The 14,370-nt window shown below is 49.5% G+C and overlaps 1 protein-coding gene across 2 annotated transcripts in view; it reads left to right on the top strand.

Annotated features, from left to right (window-relative positions):
• Map2k5 (mitogen-activated protein kinase kinase 5) overlaps positions 1-14,370 on the top strand; it is a 223,863-nt gene that overhangs the window by 124,469 nt on the left and 85,024 nt on the right. For both annotated transcript variants that reach the window (XM_051156630.1, XM_051156629.1), the window contains exon 16: positions 5,947-6,018. In XM_051156630.1, the coding sequence (XP_051012587.1) occupies positions 5,947-6,018 (72 nt within the window). The remainder of the gene's footprint in view (positions 1-5,946; positions 6,019-14,370) is intronic.

Genomic DNA, 14,370 nt, shown 5'->3' with positions numbered 1-14,370 from the left:
CAGGCCACAGGAGGCAGGATAAGTTAAGACACTAGCTTCTTGGTTCTTCAAATAGCATGTTAGGTTCTTTGGAGCAACTCCACTGTTTAAAAAAGAATGCTAGTTTTAAAAGCTTCAAACACGGGTGGCTGGAGTGAAGGCTCAGTGGTTAGGAGCACTTGCTGCTCTTGCAGAAGAGCAGAGGACTGAGGTTCAGACCCAGCCCCCACATGGCAGCTCGTAACTCTGTAGCTCCAGTTCAGAGGGCCCAACACACTCTTCTGACCGCTTCTGACCCCAGGCGTGTATATGATATTCATCTATGCATATGTGTATATCAACAAAATAAAATAAAAATATAAAAATAAAAACAATAAATCTAGAGAGGGGGGTGGGGTGGAGGAGGGTTCAAACTATCCAGAAAGCATTAAAAAGCTCAAGAGACAATAGGGAACTCCCAGACAGGCTTTGGATGAAATCCTGAGATAGAAGAGAGCATGTGCAGGCGCTAAAGGCCAGTGCCAGTACCACAGTCACTCAACCAGCTCTCCTGGGAGGGCACATTCACTCTACCAGCTCTCCTGAGCAGGACACACTCACTCCACCAGCTCTCCTGGGCAGGGCACACTCACTCCACCAGCTCTCCTGGGAGGGCACATTCACTCCACCAGCTCTCCTGGGCAGGGCACACTCACTCCACCAGCTCTCCTGGGCAGGGCACACTCACTCCACCAGCTCTCCTGGGCAGGGCATACTCACTCCACTAGCTCTCCTGGGCAGGGCACACTCACTCCACCAGCTCTCCTGGGCAGGGCACATTCACTCCACCAGCTCTCCTGGGAGGGCACATTCACTCCACCAGCTCTCCTGGGCAGGGCACACTCACTCCACCAGCTCTCCTGGGCAGGGCACACTCACTCCACCAGCTCTCCTGGGCAGGGCATACTCACTCCACTAGCTCTCCTGGGAAGGGCACACTCACTCCACCAGCTCTCCTGGGCAGGACACACTCACTCCACCAGCTCTCCTGGGCAGGACACACTCACTCCACTAGCTCTCCTGGGAGGGGCACACTCACTCCACCAGCTCTCCTGAGCAGGGCACACTCACTCCACCAGCTCTCCTGGGAAGGGCATACTCACTCCACTAGCTCTCCTGGGAAGGGCACACTCACTCCACCAGCTCTCCTGGGCAGGGCACACTCACTCCACCAGCTCGCCTGGGCAGGACACACTCACTCCACTAGCTCTCCTGGGAGGGGCACATTCACTCCACCAGCTCTCCTGAGCAGGGCACACTCACTCCACCAGCTCTCCTGGGAAGGGCATACTCACTCCACTAGCTCTCCTGGGAAGGGCACACTCACTCCACCAGCTCTCCTGGGCAGGGCACACTCACTCCACCAGCTCTCCTGGACAGGACACACTCACTCCACTAGCTCTCCTGGGAAGGGCACACTCACTCCACCAGCTCTCCTGGGCAGGGAACACTCACTCTACCAGCTCTCCTGGGCAGGGCATACTCACTCCACCAGCTCTCCTGGGCAGGACACACTCACTCCACTAGCTCTCCTGGGAGGGGCACACTCACTCCACCAGCTCTCCTGGGCAGGGCACACTCACTCCACCAGCTCTCCTGGGCAGGGCATACTCACTCCACTAGCTCTCCTGGGAAGGGCACACTCACTCCACCAGCTCTCCTGGGCAGGACACACTCACTCCACCAGCTCTCCTGGGCAGGACACACTCACTCCACTAGCTCTCCTGGGAGGGGCACACTCACTCCACCAGCTCTCCTGAGCAGGGCACACTCACTCCACCAGCTCTCCTGGGAAGGGCATACTCACTCCACTAGCTCTCCTGGGAAGGGCACACTCACTCCACCAGCTCTCCTGGGCAGGGCACACTCACTCCACCAGCTCTCCTGGACAGGACACACTCACTCCACTAGCTCTCCTGGGAAGGGCACACTCACTCCACCAGCTCTCCTGGGCAGGGCACACTCACTCCACCAGCTCTCCTGGACAGGACACACTCACTCCACCAGCTCTCCTGGGCAGGGAACACTCACTCTACCAGCTCTCCTGGGCAGGGCATACTCACTCCACCAGCTCTCCTGGGCAGGACACACTCACTCCACTAGCTCTCCTGGGAGGGGCACACTCACTCCACCAGCTCTCCTGGGCAGGGCACACTCACTCCACCAGCTCTCCTGGGCAGGGCATACTCACTCCACTAGCTCTCCTGGGAAGGGCACACTCACTCCACCAGCTCTCCTGGGCAGGACACACTCACTCCACCAGCTCTCCTGGGCAGGACACACTCACTCCACTAGCTCTCCTGGGAGGGGCACATTCACTCCACCAGCTCTCCTGAGCAGGGCACACTTACTCTACCGGCTCTCCTGGGCAGGACACACTCACTCCACCAGCTCTCCTGGGCAGGGCACACTCACTTTGAAGCTGCTGCTCCCAGAAGGAGCCTGAGCGCTGAGCAGAGAGGCAGGAGAAGCAGAATAGCAGAACAGAGTGTGAGCAGAGCTGGGCCTGAACCGCTCGGCCTAACCACATGTGAGCTGACCGCACAGAGCATCATGCTGAGAACGTGCTCTAAAGTGGCCTGCCACCTTAGTCACAGAAAATGTCTCCAGATTTCAAGAGGAACAACAACAAACCTTGCAGGCACTCAAAGAAAACCAGCCAGACAAGGCAGCATGAGGAAGATCCAGAGGGAACAGTGAGAGCACAACAGCCGCTCACAGACTGAGGGTCGCACACAGCTCCCAGACACTCTGGGGAGATGGCTCAGTGCTTATAAGCTCCTGCTGCCCCTGCAGAGGCTCCAGGTTTGGTTTGTGTGTCTCCATCTCTCACCTCAGATAGCTCACAGCCACCTGTAACTCCAGTTCCCAGACATTTTCTGGCCTCCGTGGGCACTTGGGCACACACACATAAACTCAGGTGCGCACACACACACACACATACATACCCATAAATAAAACTTCACCTTTCTTAAAGGCCCCAGCATACCTGCTAGTATGTTGGACACAGCGGAGGGAGGATTAGTGAACTGGAAGTTCAGTCTGTAGCATGGTCCCCCTGACCCTGCATGACTATTGTGCTGTGTGGGGACCCGGCCTTGCCCACCTAAAAGTAAGCTCTCACCACTGCAGCACACATATGCATAGCACGCTAAGCCTGAGTTGTGCACACCTGGGTTGGTAAACTTTCTCGACAGCCCCACTAAACAGCAACTTCCTTTTCAGAAGAGATAAAATATGTACCTTGCTGTCTTCCTGCTCCTGACAGTTCCACCCCAGAGTGTTGTGTTGTAAACAGACAGTCCGGAAATTCGTTAACTAAATATGGGTCCTGGCTAAACGCCCAGTCACAGGCAGTAGCTGGCGGGAGTGGAGTGTGCCAGTTTGAAGATGCTGCCTTGAAGACTGTCTGTAGATTCAGCTTCTTAGGTATGTTCAGACAGGCCAGGATTATCATTATCATTTCAGGGGGCAGGGGGTTGGTTTTCTGTGATCTTCACTTACCCAGTCAGAGGAGCTCTAGACAAGAGCTGAGTTTTCCCTATCACATTGCTTTCTACACTGTGGACAGCTGTCAGGTGAAGAAGTAACCCCAGCCGGCCTCTCAGCCTTAGCTCTTCTGTCAGCAATACAGTACCTGGCAGTAGGTTCTGTCTTCTTCTGTATTGTCCTTGAGGGGAGAGGACGGGACATGCCACTGTGACTGCAGATGTGAGCCAGGCTTTGGGACGTACAGCCTTGGGCTGTCATATCCTGACTACAAATATCTTGTGCCTACGTCAGTGTCACAGAGGCCTAAGCCTGCTGTGTGTGTCACAGAGTAGGCCCAGAGCTTGCTGCTGCCCGTGTTTGCTGCTGCTCCTCCACCAGTGATCTTGCTCTGCTGTGTGCCTCAAGAATAACTTCTCCATCTAGAGGCTGCAGGCCTTGTACCTAAGGAGGTCTCTCACTGCCACCTGATACTGCAAATATTTTCACTCTTCATATTTTTCCTTTTTAATTTCAGTTTTCTATCTTTCATTTTCAGTCCTCAGTTTACGTTTATTTTAGTAGCACAGTGGGCAAATGAAGCAAATGTATTTAATCTCATCATCCAGCCCACCCAGATATTTTGTAAGCAGAGTTCCACTTCTGTTTGCGTGTTTGTTTCTCTGAATTCTAGAAAACTACCACAGCTTGAGAATTACCATCCAATAGAAAGAAAAATCAGAGAGAGGAAGAGGGCAAAGAGTAGGGAAGAAGACAGCATTAGAGTCTCTTTTTAACAAGTCTAGAGGTTTTAGAATGCTCATCATCATAAGTTCTTTTTTTGTTGTTTAAATTGTGTGTGTGTGTGTGCATGAGTCTGTCTGTGTATGTGTGTGTGCGTGTGCTTGTGCCTGCACCTGTGCCACAGCATATGTGGAGGTCAGAAGACAGTTTCTGAGAGTGAATTCTCTCCTTCCACCACGTAGGTTCTGGGGCCTGACCTCCAGTCACCAAGCATGGAGACATGTACTTTTACCTACCAAGTCATTTTGCTGGTCCTCAGTCTAAGATTCTGATGGACACAATAGCTATAGTATATGAAAAGGATTAAGTTCATGCTTAGAAGCACATGAGTAATCAAGATTCCTTGGCAGCACCTATTGGCTTTATAGCATCGTGTGCCAGTAGTGGCACAGGGTATGAAGGCCTCCCTGAGGGAGAAGTAGACAGGAACAGGGTGATTACAGTGCAGTGTGACAACGAAAAGGGAAAGTAATGCACACTATTCTGTGTGATTGGATGGGTGTATGTGTGAGTGTGTGTGTGTGTGCGTGCGTGTGTGTGTGCGCGCGCGCGTGCGTGTGTGTGTGTGTGTGTGTGTGCGCACGCGTGCATGCGTGCACGCGCCAGAGATCAGCTTTGGTTGTCTCCACCTGCTTTTTGTTAAAATAGGGTCTCACTGAACTTGGAGCTCACCAATGTGACTACACTGGCTGGCATTGTTGATGGCAGCCATGGCGATCATGCTGCTATTCCCGTAAATGGCTGGCCAGTTCCACATGAGTACCTCCTGGTACCTGTCAAGTTGACGAGGACTGGATAATGGGGTGTGGGTTAGGATCTGAGCCCTGCCACAATTAGCTCTGTAGCCTTGAGCAACTATTGCACTTTTGTAGGACCTCATTTTTTTCAATACCGTTGTTCATTGCAAACATTTCTGAAGTGACATGGAAGGACAGACAAAGAGGCCCTACTCTGTGTGTGTGTGTGTGTGTGTGTGTGTGTGTGTGTGTGTGTGTGTGTGTGTGTTCAACTATTCCTTGTGAGCAGAGTGTACATGCCAGAACTTTCTGGACCAGGCACCTGCCACAAGACCCAACGGGAGGGCCCAGAGTCCTATGTGGCATCCTGACTCCTGTCACAAAAGCTGCATGGAACGGAACAGTGACAGGAGGCAAATCTAGGAAGTCTAACTGTGACTGCTCCTTGTACCAGCCTCGGACTCTCCACCTTCCTGTAAAGTTAAAATGATTTCCAGATAAAAGGTTAAAAATAAAACGTAGCCTTAATCTTCAAGACCCTTTTGCCCAAATTTAAGTAAATCAGATACAACTTTACATAAATCTTCCATCCCCAGTTAAAACCATTGGATTGGAGGGAAATAGACGTAGGATCAAGACTTAAGTCATTTGCTACCTTAGTTTCTGCCCACGTTAAGTCACTACCTGGAGCCTTGATTTTCTTGGTGTGTGAACCAGCGATAGTGGTCTTCCTTATAGGGGCTGTGCTCAAGATTCTGTTACCTCTAGAATACATGTATACATTCATGTGAAATTGTTTTGCTGTGTGTAAATGCCATGCAAATAGTGATGGTTCCCCATGTTAGCTGAGCTCACATTCAGTGTGTGCTGCCTGGGGTAACTTTCAGCCACTCACAAGCTCCCTCCTGCTTTCTTACAGCCAGAAAGGATTTCAGGAGAACAATACGGAATCCATTCCGACGTGTGGAGCTTAGGAATCTCATTCATGGAGGTAAGTTGCTGTTTGTTGTCAGTGATAAGTCTGTACTGACACATCCCATTGGGTATAATGGAGGCTCGGAGAGAGTAATACAGACCTCCAGTGTGTGAGCTCATGGCTCTGCAGCCCTCGTGTCTGACCCCATATGGCTCTTGGACAGAGTCTGCATTATTCTAGAGCAGGGCGGCTCTCACATCACCTGTGTAAGGCACACCTAAGAACACAGGTTTGCCAACCCTACCCAAGTCCCTGAGAGTGTGCATGTGGGGACTGTTCCCTGGGGGCCCTTCTGCATGCTCTGGAGCCCTGTTTTCAGAAAGATGATTCCATAACAGCACAGTGTGGTAGCAGCCTTGGAATGTGCATGTGTGCCATTCAAAGGGGATTGTTTGAAAGATCAGCTATAGTCATGCGGCTGTGGATGGAGATATATGCATGTTATTGTGTGTGTGTGTATGTGTGTGTGTATGCGTGTGTGTATGTGTGTGTTTATGTGTGTGTGTATATGTATATATATAATATATGTTATATATCATTTTCTTTTTTAAAGAAAAAAACTTACCTTATTCTAATAAATGACGTGTGCATGTGTGGGGTAGGTGATGTGATGTGGGGCACATGCATGTGGCATAATTTTACATCTTTATTCTTTATTGCTGTATTTAGAATGGATTTTTTTTCTCCCTCTGTGAGCCAGGTGCAGTCCCATTAGAACATCATGCTAAGAAATAGCCTTGCATTAGAGAGACCCCTGGCTCACTGGAATTGCATTCCTAGACAGCTGAGCACTCACCAGGGCTTTATGAGCAGCTTCTCAATTCCATCCGTTCCCATCAAGAAAGCCTTTTTAAAAAACAGAAACAAGTTTAAATAACACCACAGATCAAGTTTCCATCACAATCCTATCGCTTTTGTTTGGTCAAATACATTTACTATGATCTTTGTAACGCATGAATGCCATTGTATTTGGAAGGAAATAGCTCCAGATGCAGCTCACCTGCACAGCAGGAAGAATGCCAAAATCAAATGCTCAATGTTTATTAAACCATATTCTTCTGCCTTTTCCTGAAAGGTGATCTAAGAGGAACTGTAGAGTGTGCACAGCAGCTGAGAGGCTGGAGTTAGTGGGTAGACAGCAGGATCCGGAGGCCTTGTTCTTTTATTAGCCTGTTTCAGAGTGAACTAACTCCGACCTGTGAGACTCAGGCTTTGCTAGTAAGGAATTTCCCTTTGGTGTTTTAAATCATTCTCATTGGTTGTGTTTTATAAATGACCAGATACAGTACAGAACAATTGAGAGATTACATGGTTCAGAATCCCATGTTGGGGACAGAAGACCCAGGTTGTAGTTCTAACTTTGGTAGTAGTTTCCTAGGTGACCCTGGGCCAAGCCCCAGTCCCCACTGGGCTCAGTTCCCTCTCTGTACAATAGTGAGGTCTGAGCCCTGCTGCACGCTGGCATTCTACAGCACTGCTCCTGCTGTCTTTCCTGTGTTTCTAGCAGCAGCAGCAGCGACAGAGTGCACCTCACCTGTTGGAAGCATGGGAGCATTGTTTAGAGGGCTGCGGATGTGGCTCAGGTGGTAGAGTAATTGCACAGCATGCATGAAGCCCTGGTTTTCGTGCCAGCGTGGCAAACGGCTGTGATCCCAACATTCAGGGATGGAAGCAGGAGGATCAGAAGTTCAAGATCGTCCTCAGATGCGTAGTAAGTTGGAAGCCAGTCTGATAAGAATGCATAACAAGCTGGGCGGTGGTGGTGGTGCACACCTTTAATCCCAGCTCTCGGGAGGCAGAGGAAGGCAGATCTCTCTGAGTTTGAGGCCAGCCTGGTCTACAGAGTGAGTTCCAGGACAGCCAGGGCTACACAGAGAAACTCTGTCTTGAAAAACCAAAAGGGGAGGAGGGAGGGAGGAAAGGAAAGGAAAGGCAGGGCAGGGCAAGGCAGGGCATAACCAGGCTAGTGTGAAGAAGGTCGTGAGTTATATTGATTGATTGTTCCTCCTTCTCGCTACCTTACTTGACTAGAGTAGAGCTATCAAGGAAAGGTCTGGGAAAAATTAAATCAGAGAGATAGCCAGGGGCTAGGTCACATATGGCCAAGCTCAGGCCTCCAGATGTAAGTGGTCTGACTTCAGTTTGTAGTGGATCACAGAGTGCTCTGTGGAGCGTGACTAGAAGGCTGGGCGTGGAAGCAAGAGGCTCAGTTGATGTAGGTGGAAAGATTGGTAGATTCCCCATCAGTGTAACCTATTGAACTGTGTATCCATCAGTAACTTTCCAGGCCTTGGGAATGGTAAGCCTAAGAGGCTCCCCCATCTTAATGAGGGAGATGGCCAGTGTGTTCATTCTTCCTGGAGGCAAACTAGTACATAATCCCAAAGCACTGAAGGAAACAGACTGCGTTTGCAAGACTGAGGAGAACTGGGCATAGGGAACTGTGTGAGAAAAGCCAGCTTTGAGTGTGAGGAGGACTGTGGGGAGGAGTGTGGGGAGGAGTGTGGGGAGGAGTGTGGGGAAGCGAGAGCAGGAGGACCCCACAGCAGGTAAGGGCCTGGAAGGGCTGGGCTCTTCCAGTGAGTCGCCAAGCAGGCTGTGCAGTGGTGTCTGCTTACGGCAGTCAAGTGGAACAGGACATTTACTTAACTAAGGGTCATCTGAGAATATAGGGTGGCTGTCCCTGCCTCTTACAGCTTCTGGCCCACCAGGCAAGAGCGTGACATGTGACCAACTTAAGCAGTGGAGTGAAAGTCACTAGAGAATACTCCAGTACAGCCCCTGGCACACATTTTATGCCAAATTTATTCAGGGCCTGTGGTAAAGAAGTGCATGATACAGGGGAAGGAGGATTTGAGTCTATGCACAAGACGTTGTAGTGGTTCAAGAGTAAAAATTACAGGAAAACCCCAAGCTCCTCTGTCCTTAGGTTAATATGAGGAAATGCCATCCATTAGGTCAAAATAAGAGCTCGAAGGCTGAGGCTCCTCTTTCTTTTTACCAGAATGTAGTTGGTATAAGTGTGATAAATACTATTCAAAACCACTACAGACACAAACCTGTAATCCAGCATTCAAGACTACGGCAGGAGGATCATGAGTTCAAAGCCATCCTGAGCTATGTTAATATGGGGGGGGGGGCAGGGCTGGGAGATTGAGTCAGTAAAGCACTTTCTACCCAGGCGCATGGACCTGCACCCAGTCCAGCACCCACAGAAATGCATGTGGTGAACCCAGTGCTGAGGAAGCAGAGACAAGTAGCCCTAGGGTTGCTGGCCAGCCAGCCTAGCCGAATCATGGAGTTTAAGCATGTTACTCAAGGCTGACCTCCACTCACACATACACACCACTTCGTGTACACACACAAACACACAGTAGGTAGAAGTGTTTTCTGCATCCTAAAATCTGGGAAACAAATTGCATCCTGAACCACAATTGGTACTTTGAAAGCTTTGCCTCTGCTCTTACTTTTTGTTTTGTTTCCTTTGTTTCCTTTGTTTGGGAGTTTTTGTTTTTTGTTTTTTGAGACAGGGTTTCAAGAAACAAGGTGTAGCCTTGGCTGTCCTGGACTCACTTTGTAGACCAGGCTGGCCTAGAACTCACAAAGATCCACCTGCCTCTGCCTCCCGAGTGCTGGGATTAAAGGCATGCGCCACCACGCCCAGCCTCTGATCTCACTTTTAAACCAACTCTGTGTGTGCTCAAAGAAAGAAGCCTCCATTTGCTCATTATCAGTTTTCACTGGTATAAATGGCATGTAGGCTTAGCCACAGAACCAGGAAGAGCCTGCCTCTGGTAGAGAAGAAAGACACTAGAACCCTGAAGTGACAGGCCTTGAAGGCCTCATGGGGAGTTGGGAGATGACAAAGGATTGACATCTGAGTGGAGCTGGCCTTGAAGGGAGCTTGCCACTGGGAGAAGGAGGGACTAACTGGCGGTTCGTCCCCACCCATTCAGCCCGCTCGGAAGTGAACCACTCTATAGATGGCACTGCAGGAAGCTGAGGTCTCCCAGCAGTCTCCTGGCATGTGGGCACTCGTTTCTCAGGGCGTTTTCAGCAGACCAGTTAGTTTATTGTCATAGTTCATCTGTCGTGAGGAAAAACCAATGAACAGCAGAAGAGGAAATGGAGCAAGAGTTTCCCAGAATCACCCAGGACAACCAGACAAATGGAAATGCTTCCTGCGTCTCCTCTCTGAGGCTCATCCTTGGCAGCTCCTTCCTGTGTCGCTTCCCTGCTAATGTGCTGCCATGGTCCCCATAGGGAGTTGTAGTGAGACCTCTCCCCTCGCTCTTTCATAAAAGATAATGCTACGTGCCACTAAAGTGTGCGCATAAAAAGAATCACAGACAGCCTCACTTCTGCCTTAAGCAAAGAACTTTTAATATCAGACTATCTTTTATCTGCCCCCCATCTCCTCTCAGGCCAGCAGCCCTCTGCTCCTAGGATAAAGTGGGTCTCCTGTAGATGTTGTCAGCTGTATGAAATATTTGGAGATTGCAAAGTAGCACAAAGATTGAAATGAGACTATTCAACCTTAATTGAGGACTGTGGCTTCTTGGGTTGGGGGATTTGGCCCCTTTCTCTGCTGTGTGCCTATGGCTTTCCATACAGATCTTTAAATGTGGCTCTCCTCCTGTGCATTGGTTATGAAGCCAAATAAAAGAGGTCTCCATGTGGGGGTTTGTGTGGGCTCACTTTGTAGAGGAGGAAAAACCCCACATGGATGTGAGTCCCTCCTTTAAAACACACCAAGAGTCAGTGTGGGGATACAAAGGGTAAAGGAGAGGGCAGAGGTGTGAGATCAGCAAGGCTGCAGATCTAGAGCTGTGGCAAGCTGGAAGGTTCCTCCCACCGCAGAAGGAAGTTTCTGGGCCCAGTGACCCAGTGAGTTTTTAGACTTGGTCACCTGCTGCTGCTGTTCAGCACTTCAGGACTCAGCTTTAGGATGAAGTTAGCTTGGCGGGCCAAAACAAGGGCTCTGCTTTCACCAGCTCTGAAGCATTTTGCATAAACTTTAGGGTAGTGATGCCAAAAACACATTGGAGTGGCTTCTTAATTTCATAAGCAATGCATTCCTTACCTAGTCTCACGGGGTGGCTGAGGAGAGGCTACTCCTTTGATTTTTCACTAATTAATTATTCTTTATATTATACCATTTGAGTCAAAACATAAATCTGTAAAGGGGAGGTAAACAGCCATGTGTTCAAATAGTCTTCTTACAGGGGACACAGGTCAGTGCACCCCCTCCTCTACCTTGTGTGCCCAGCATGGGGCATGAGTGTTAAGAAGGAACCAGGGCCTGGTGTGGAGGAGCCCAGTACTCCCGAGGTGGAGACAGGAAGATCTTAAGTTACATAGCAAGACCCCATCTCTAAAACACAGACAAGGGGCTGCTGGGATGGCCCAGTGGGTAAAGGCACCTGCTCTACAAGTCTGATGGCCTGAGTTTAACCCCTGGAACCTACTTAAAGGTGCAAGAATCTCAAAGTTGTCCTCTGATCGCTGATACACTCAGCGTGGCCCACATGTGCTCCCTCACACACTTCACACATATGCACGCGCACACACACACACACACACACACACACACATACACACACACACACACACACGGTGTGTGTGGTGGTGTGTGTTGTGTGGGGAGAGGTGTTAAAGGCTGAGCATGGTAGAGTACACCTTTAATCCCAGCACTGAGGAGGCAGACATATCTGGTCTTGTCTATCCATTGGAGCTCCAGACCAGCCAGGGTACATAGTGTAAATTTGTCTCAATAAATAAGTAAACCATTTTTAAAACTGAAAATGAAGTAAACAAAACAAACAAATGCTCCCTTTGGAAAGGCACCAGGCCCACGGGGCTCTGCTTAGGGACTCTGGGGAGGACTCTCACGAACCCTACTGAGGTTGGTGAGGAGCAGGAGCGGTCTCCCCACAGACTTCTCCACAGGAGACAGACCGCAAATCTGTCTCCAGCCCACGCTTGCTCTTTTCACTTTGTCCCCGCTCTTGCTGCCTTTGTTTGCAGCTTCTCTCCTGTCTCCTGAGTCTGAGGCGCAGAGCAGGCTGGCTCGACATGCTTGGTTAATTGGTGTGTCACCGGGTCCTGCGAGGCCCCTCTTGAGCACTAGCGCTGCTGTATTGAAGTGCTTTGAATGATGTGTTAAACGGTGAAAGCAAGGACCATAGCTCAGAACTGTCTCCAGATAGGCGGGGAGCACACCCCGAGAGGACACGAGGGTGTTGTCTTCAAAGTCACTGCTTGCATAGAGTTTTCTTAAGTTGGTTGGTTGGTTGGTTGGGTTTTTTTGCAATTTGGTTTGGGGGTGGGGATTTGGGGGGTTGTTTTATGGGGGTTTTGCTTGTTTTTGTTTCTTGTAGTGCTAGGGATGGCATTCCAGGACTCCCATAGGGTACATGTTCTGCCACTGAGCTGTGCCCCAGCCCTTTCTTAAAGTTTAGAATTACCTTTACTAAAATAAATCCATGCAGTATGACACTCTCCTGTCATATGAGCACTTTTTTTCCTTAATCTGCCCAAGATATACTATGTGTCCTTCATGGTCTCGGCAGCTGAGAGTGCCCTGTTCTTCTGACCATCATCTGCATCTGGCTTGTGACATGTGCATTTCCTACTTTCATAGTTGAATAATTCATACAGAATTCATATCTGATTCCCTCCTGACCTACATCATATCACCCAGCGCCACTCCAGCACCCGGGAGTACTCAGTACTCCACTCCAGCACCCAGGAGTACTCAGTATTCCAGTCACTCCTGCACCCAAGGGTACTCAGTACTCCAGTACTCAGGAATCTTTTTGGTTCAGTCTTTCCAACTTTTCTAACAGCTTTAAAGAGTTCCTAAAAACAAAGACCAGACTTTAGGTCTGATGGAGCCTTTGACAGAATCATGTTTGTGGCAGGTCACTTGTCACCCACACGTAAAGAAATTATTTCTCTTTGCCAACGCAGCAGACCCAGATTCAAATTCCATCTCAACCACAGCTGTCTAAGCAAAGGACTGTGGCTGCAGTACCTGGTGTCCTCAGCTAAGGTGGCAGCTCCACTTCAGAGTGTAGGGTCTACCCTCTCCTTAGACGGAAACAGCGTCTGAAGTGCTCACAAAACAAGCCAGTTTGCCCAGAGAGCAGCAGACCACAGGTATTAGTTTCCACTCAGCTCAAGAGCTACTGAAAATAAAATGAAGGCATGGTCCCTTGAAGACACAACACAAGGGAAGACAGTGTCAGCACAAAACCACAGCTGTCATCTTAAAGCCATAAGCAACAGTTGATTCTGGAGCTGTTTCAAGTGACCATGACCCAGGAACACAGATTCAGGTTGTCCTAAATTCCACATTCCAGTATGGAAGCAGTCTTGAGAAGTTTTCTAGTTTTAAGAACTAAGAAAGTCACAAATCAGGGCAAGTTTAGCTTCCAGTGGTGCCTCAGAGAGGCAGTCACAGAGAGCTGGGAAGCTTTCTAAAGACCCAAGATGCTGCCTGGTTGATGACGGTTTCAGCTTTGCAGTTGGTAGAAGCTAGGTCTGCTAAGTGAGTAGGTTCTAAAAGCTTCGTACTTATTAGTCACAAAATGTTAGTTCAGACACAGAGGTGGGCGGAGAAGGGCTGTTGCAGAGGGCTAGAACTAGCCCAAGATAAGGTGATTAGACTCTGGGCCTGGGACATTCCAGTCTCTCCACAGTGCTGAGCTTCTGGTCAGTCTCTGCAGACGCAGTATCTTCCCAGAAGTTCTGTTCACAATAGCCGCTACCAGATTTTCAGTGTGATGAAACAGATGTTTGTTTGTTTTGACACAGGGTTTCTCTGTGTAGCTTAGTTGTCCTGGAATTCACTGTGTAGACCAGACTAGCCTCGAACTCAATTCTGTGAGATCTGCCTGCCTCTGCCTCTCTAGCACTGGGATCACAGGTGTGCACTACTGTGCCCAGCTTCAAATCCTTTTCTAATAGATAGATCCCAGTAATCTTTCTACTCAGTGATGGAATTGTCCCTGAGGACATTTAAGTAAGATTTGAATGGCCACTTGACTCAGAAGACATTCTTCGTGGAGGAGAGCAGTGTGCGCGTAGATCAAACACGTTCTTGTGCCTTGCTTCGCTCAGCTAGCAGGCCCCATGACCATCACTGGTCCCTGTGAGCCAAACTACAAAATCTTGCTTCTGTGGAACCCACAGTTTAAAGAAGGGTGCTTGGCAATTGTAACTTCCCAGACAGAAGTCCTGGGGATGGTGTAAAGAGCTGGTGGCATGAGATTACTTCCTGAGTAGAGATCTGAAAGGGTGCAAGGAAACCAGTCTTCTATGGCTCATGTCCCACAAGACGGACAATGCAGGGAACTCTAGCTC

Source organism: Acomys russatus, chromosome 14, assembly GCF_903995435.1.
Source record: "Acomys russatus chromosome 14, mAcoRus1.1, whole genome shotgun sequence".
Taxonomy (NCBI): Eukaryota; Metazoa; Chordata; class Mammalia; order Rodentia; family Muridae; genus Acomys; species Acomys russatus.
This window is presented reverse-complemented; position numbering and strand designations above follow the sequence as displayed.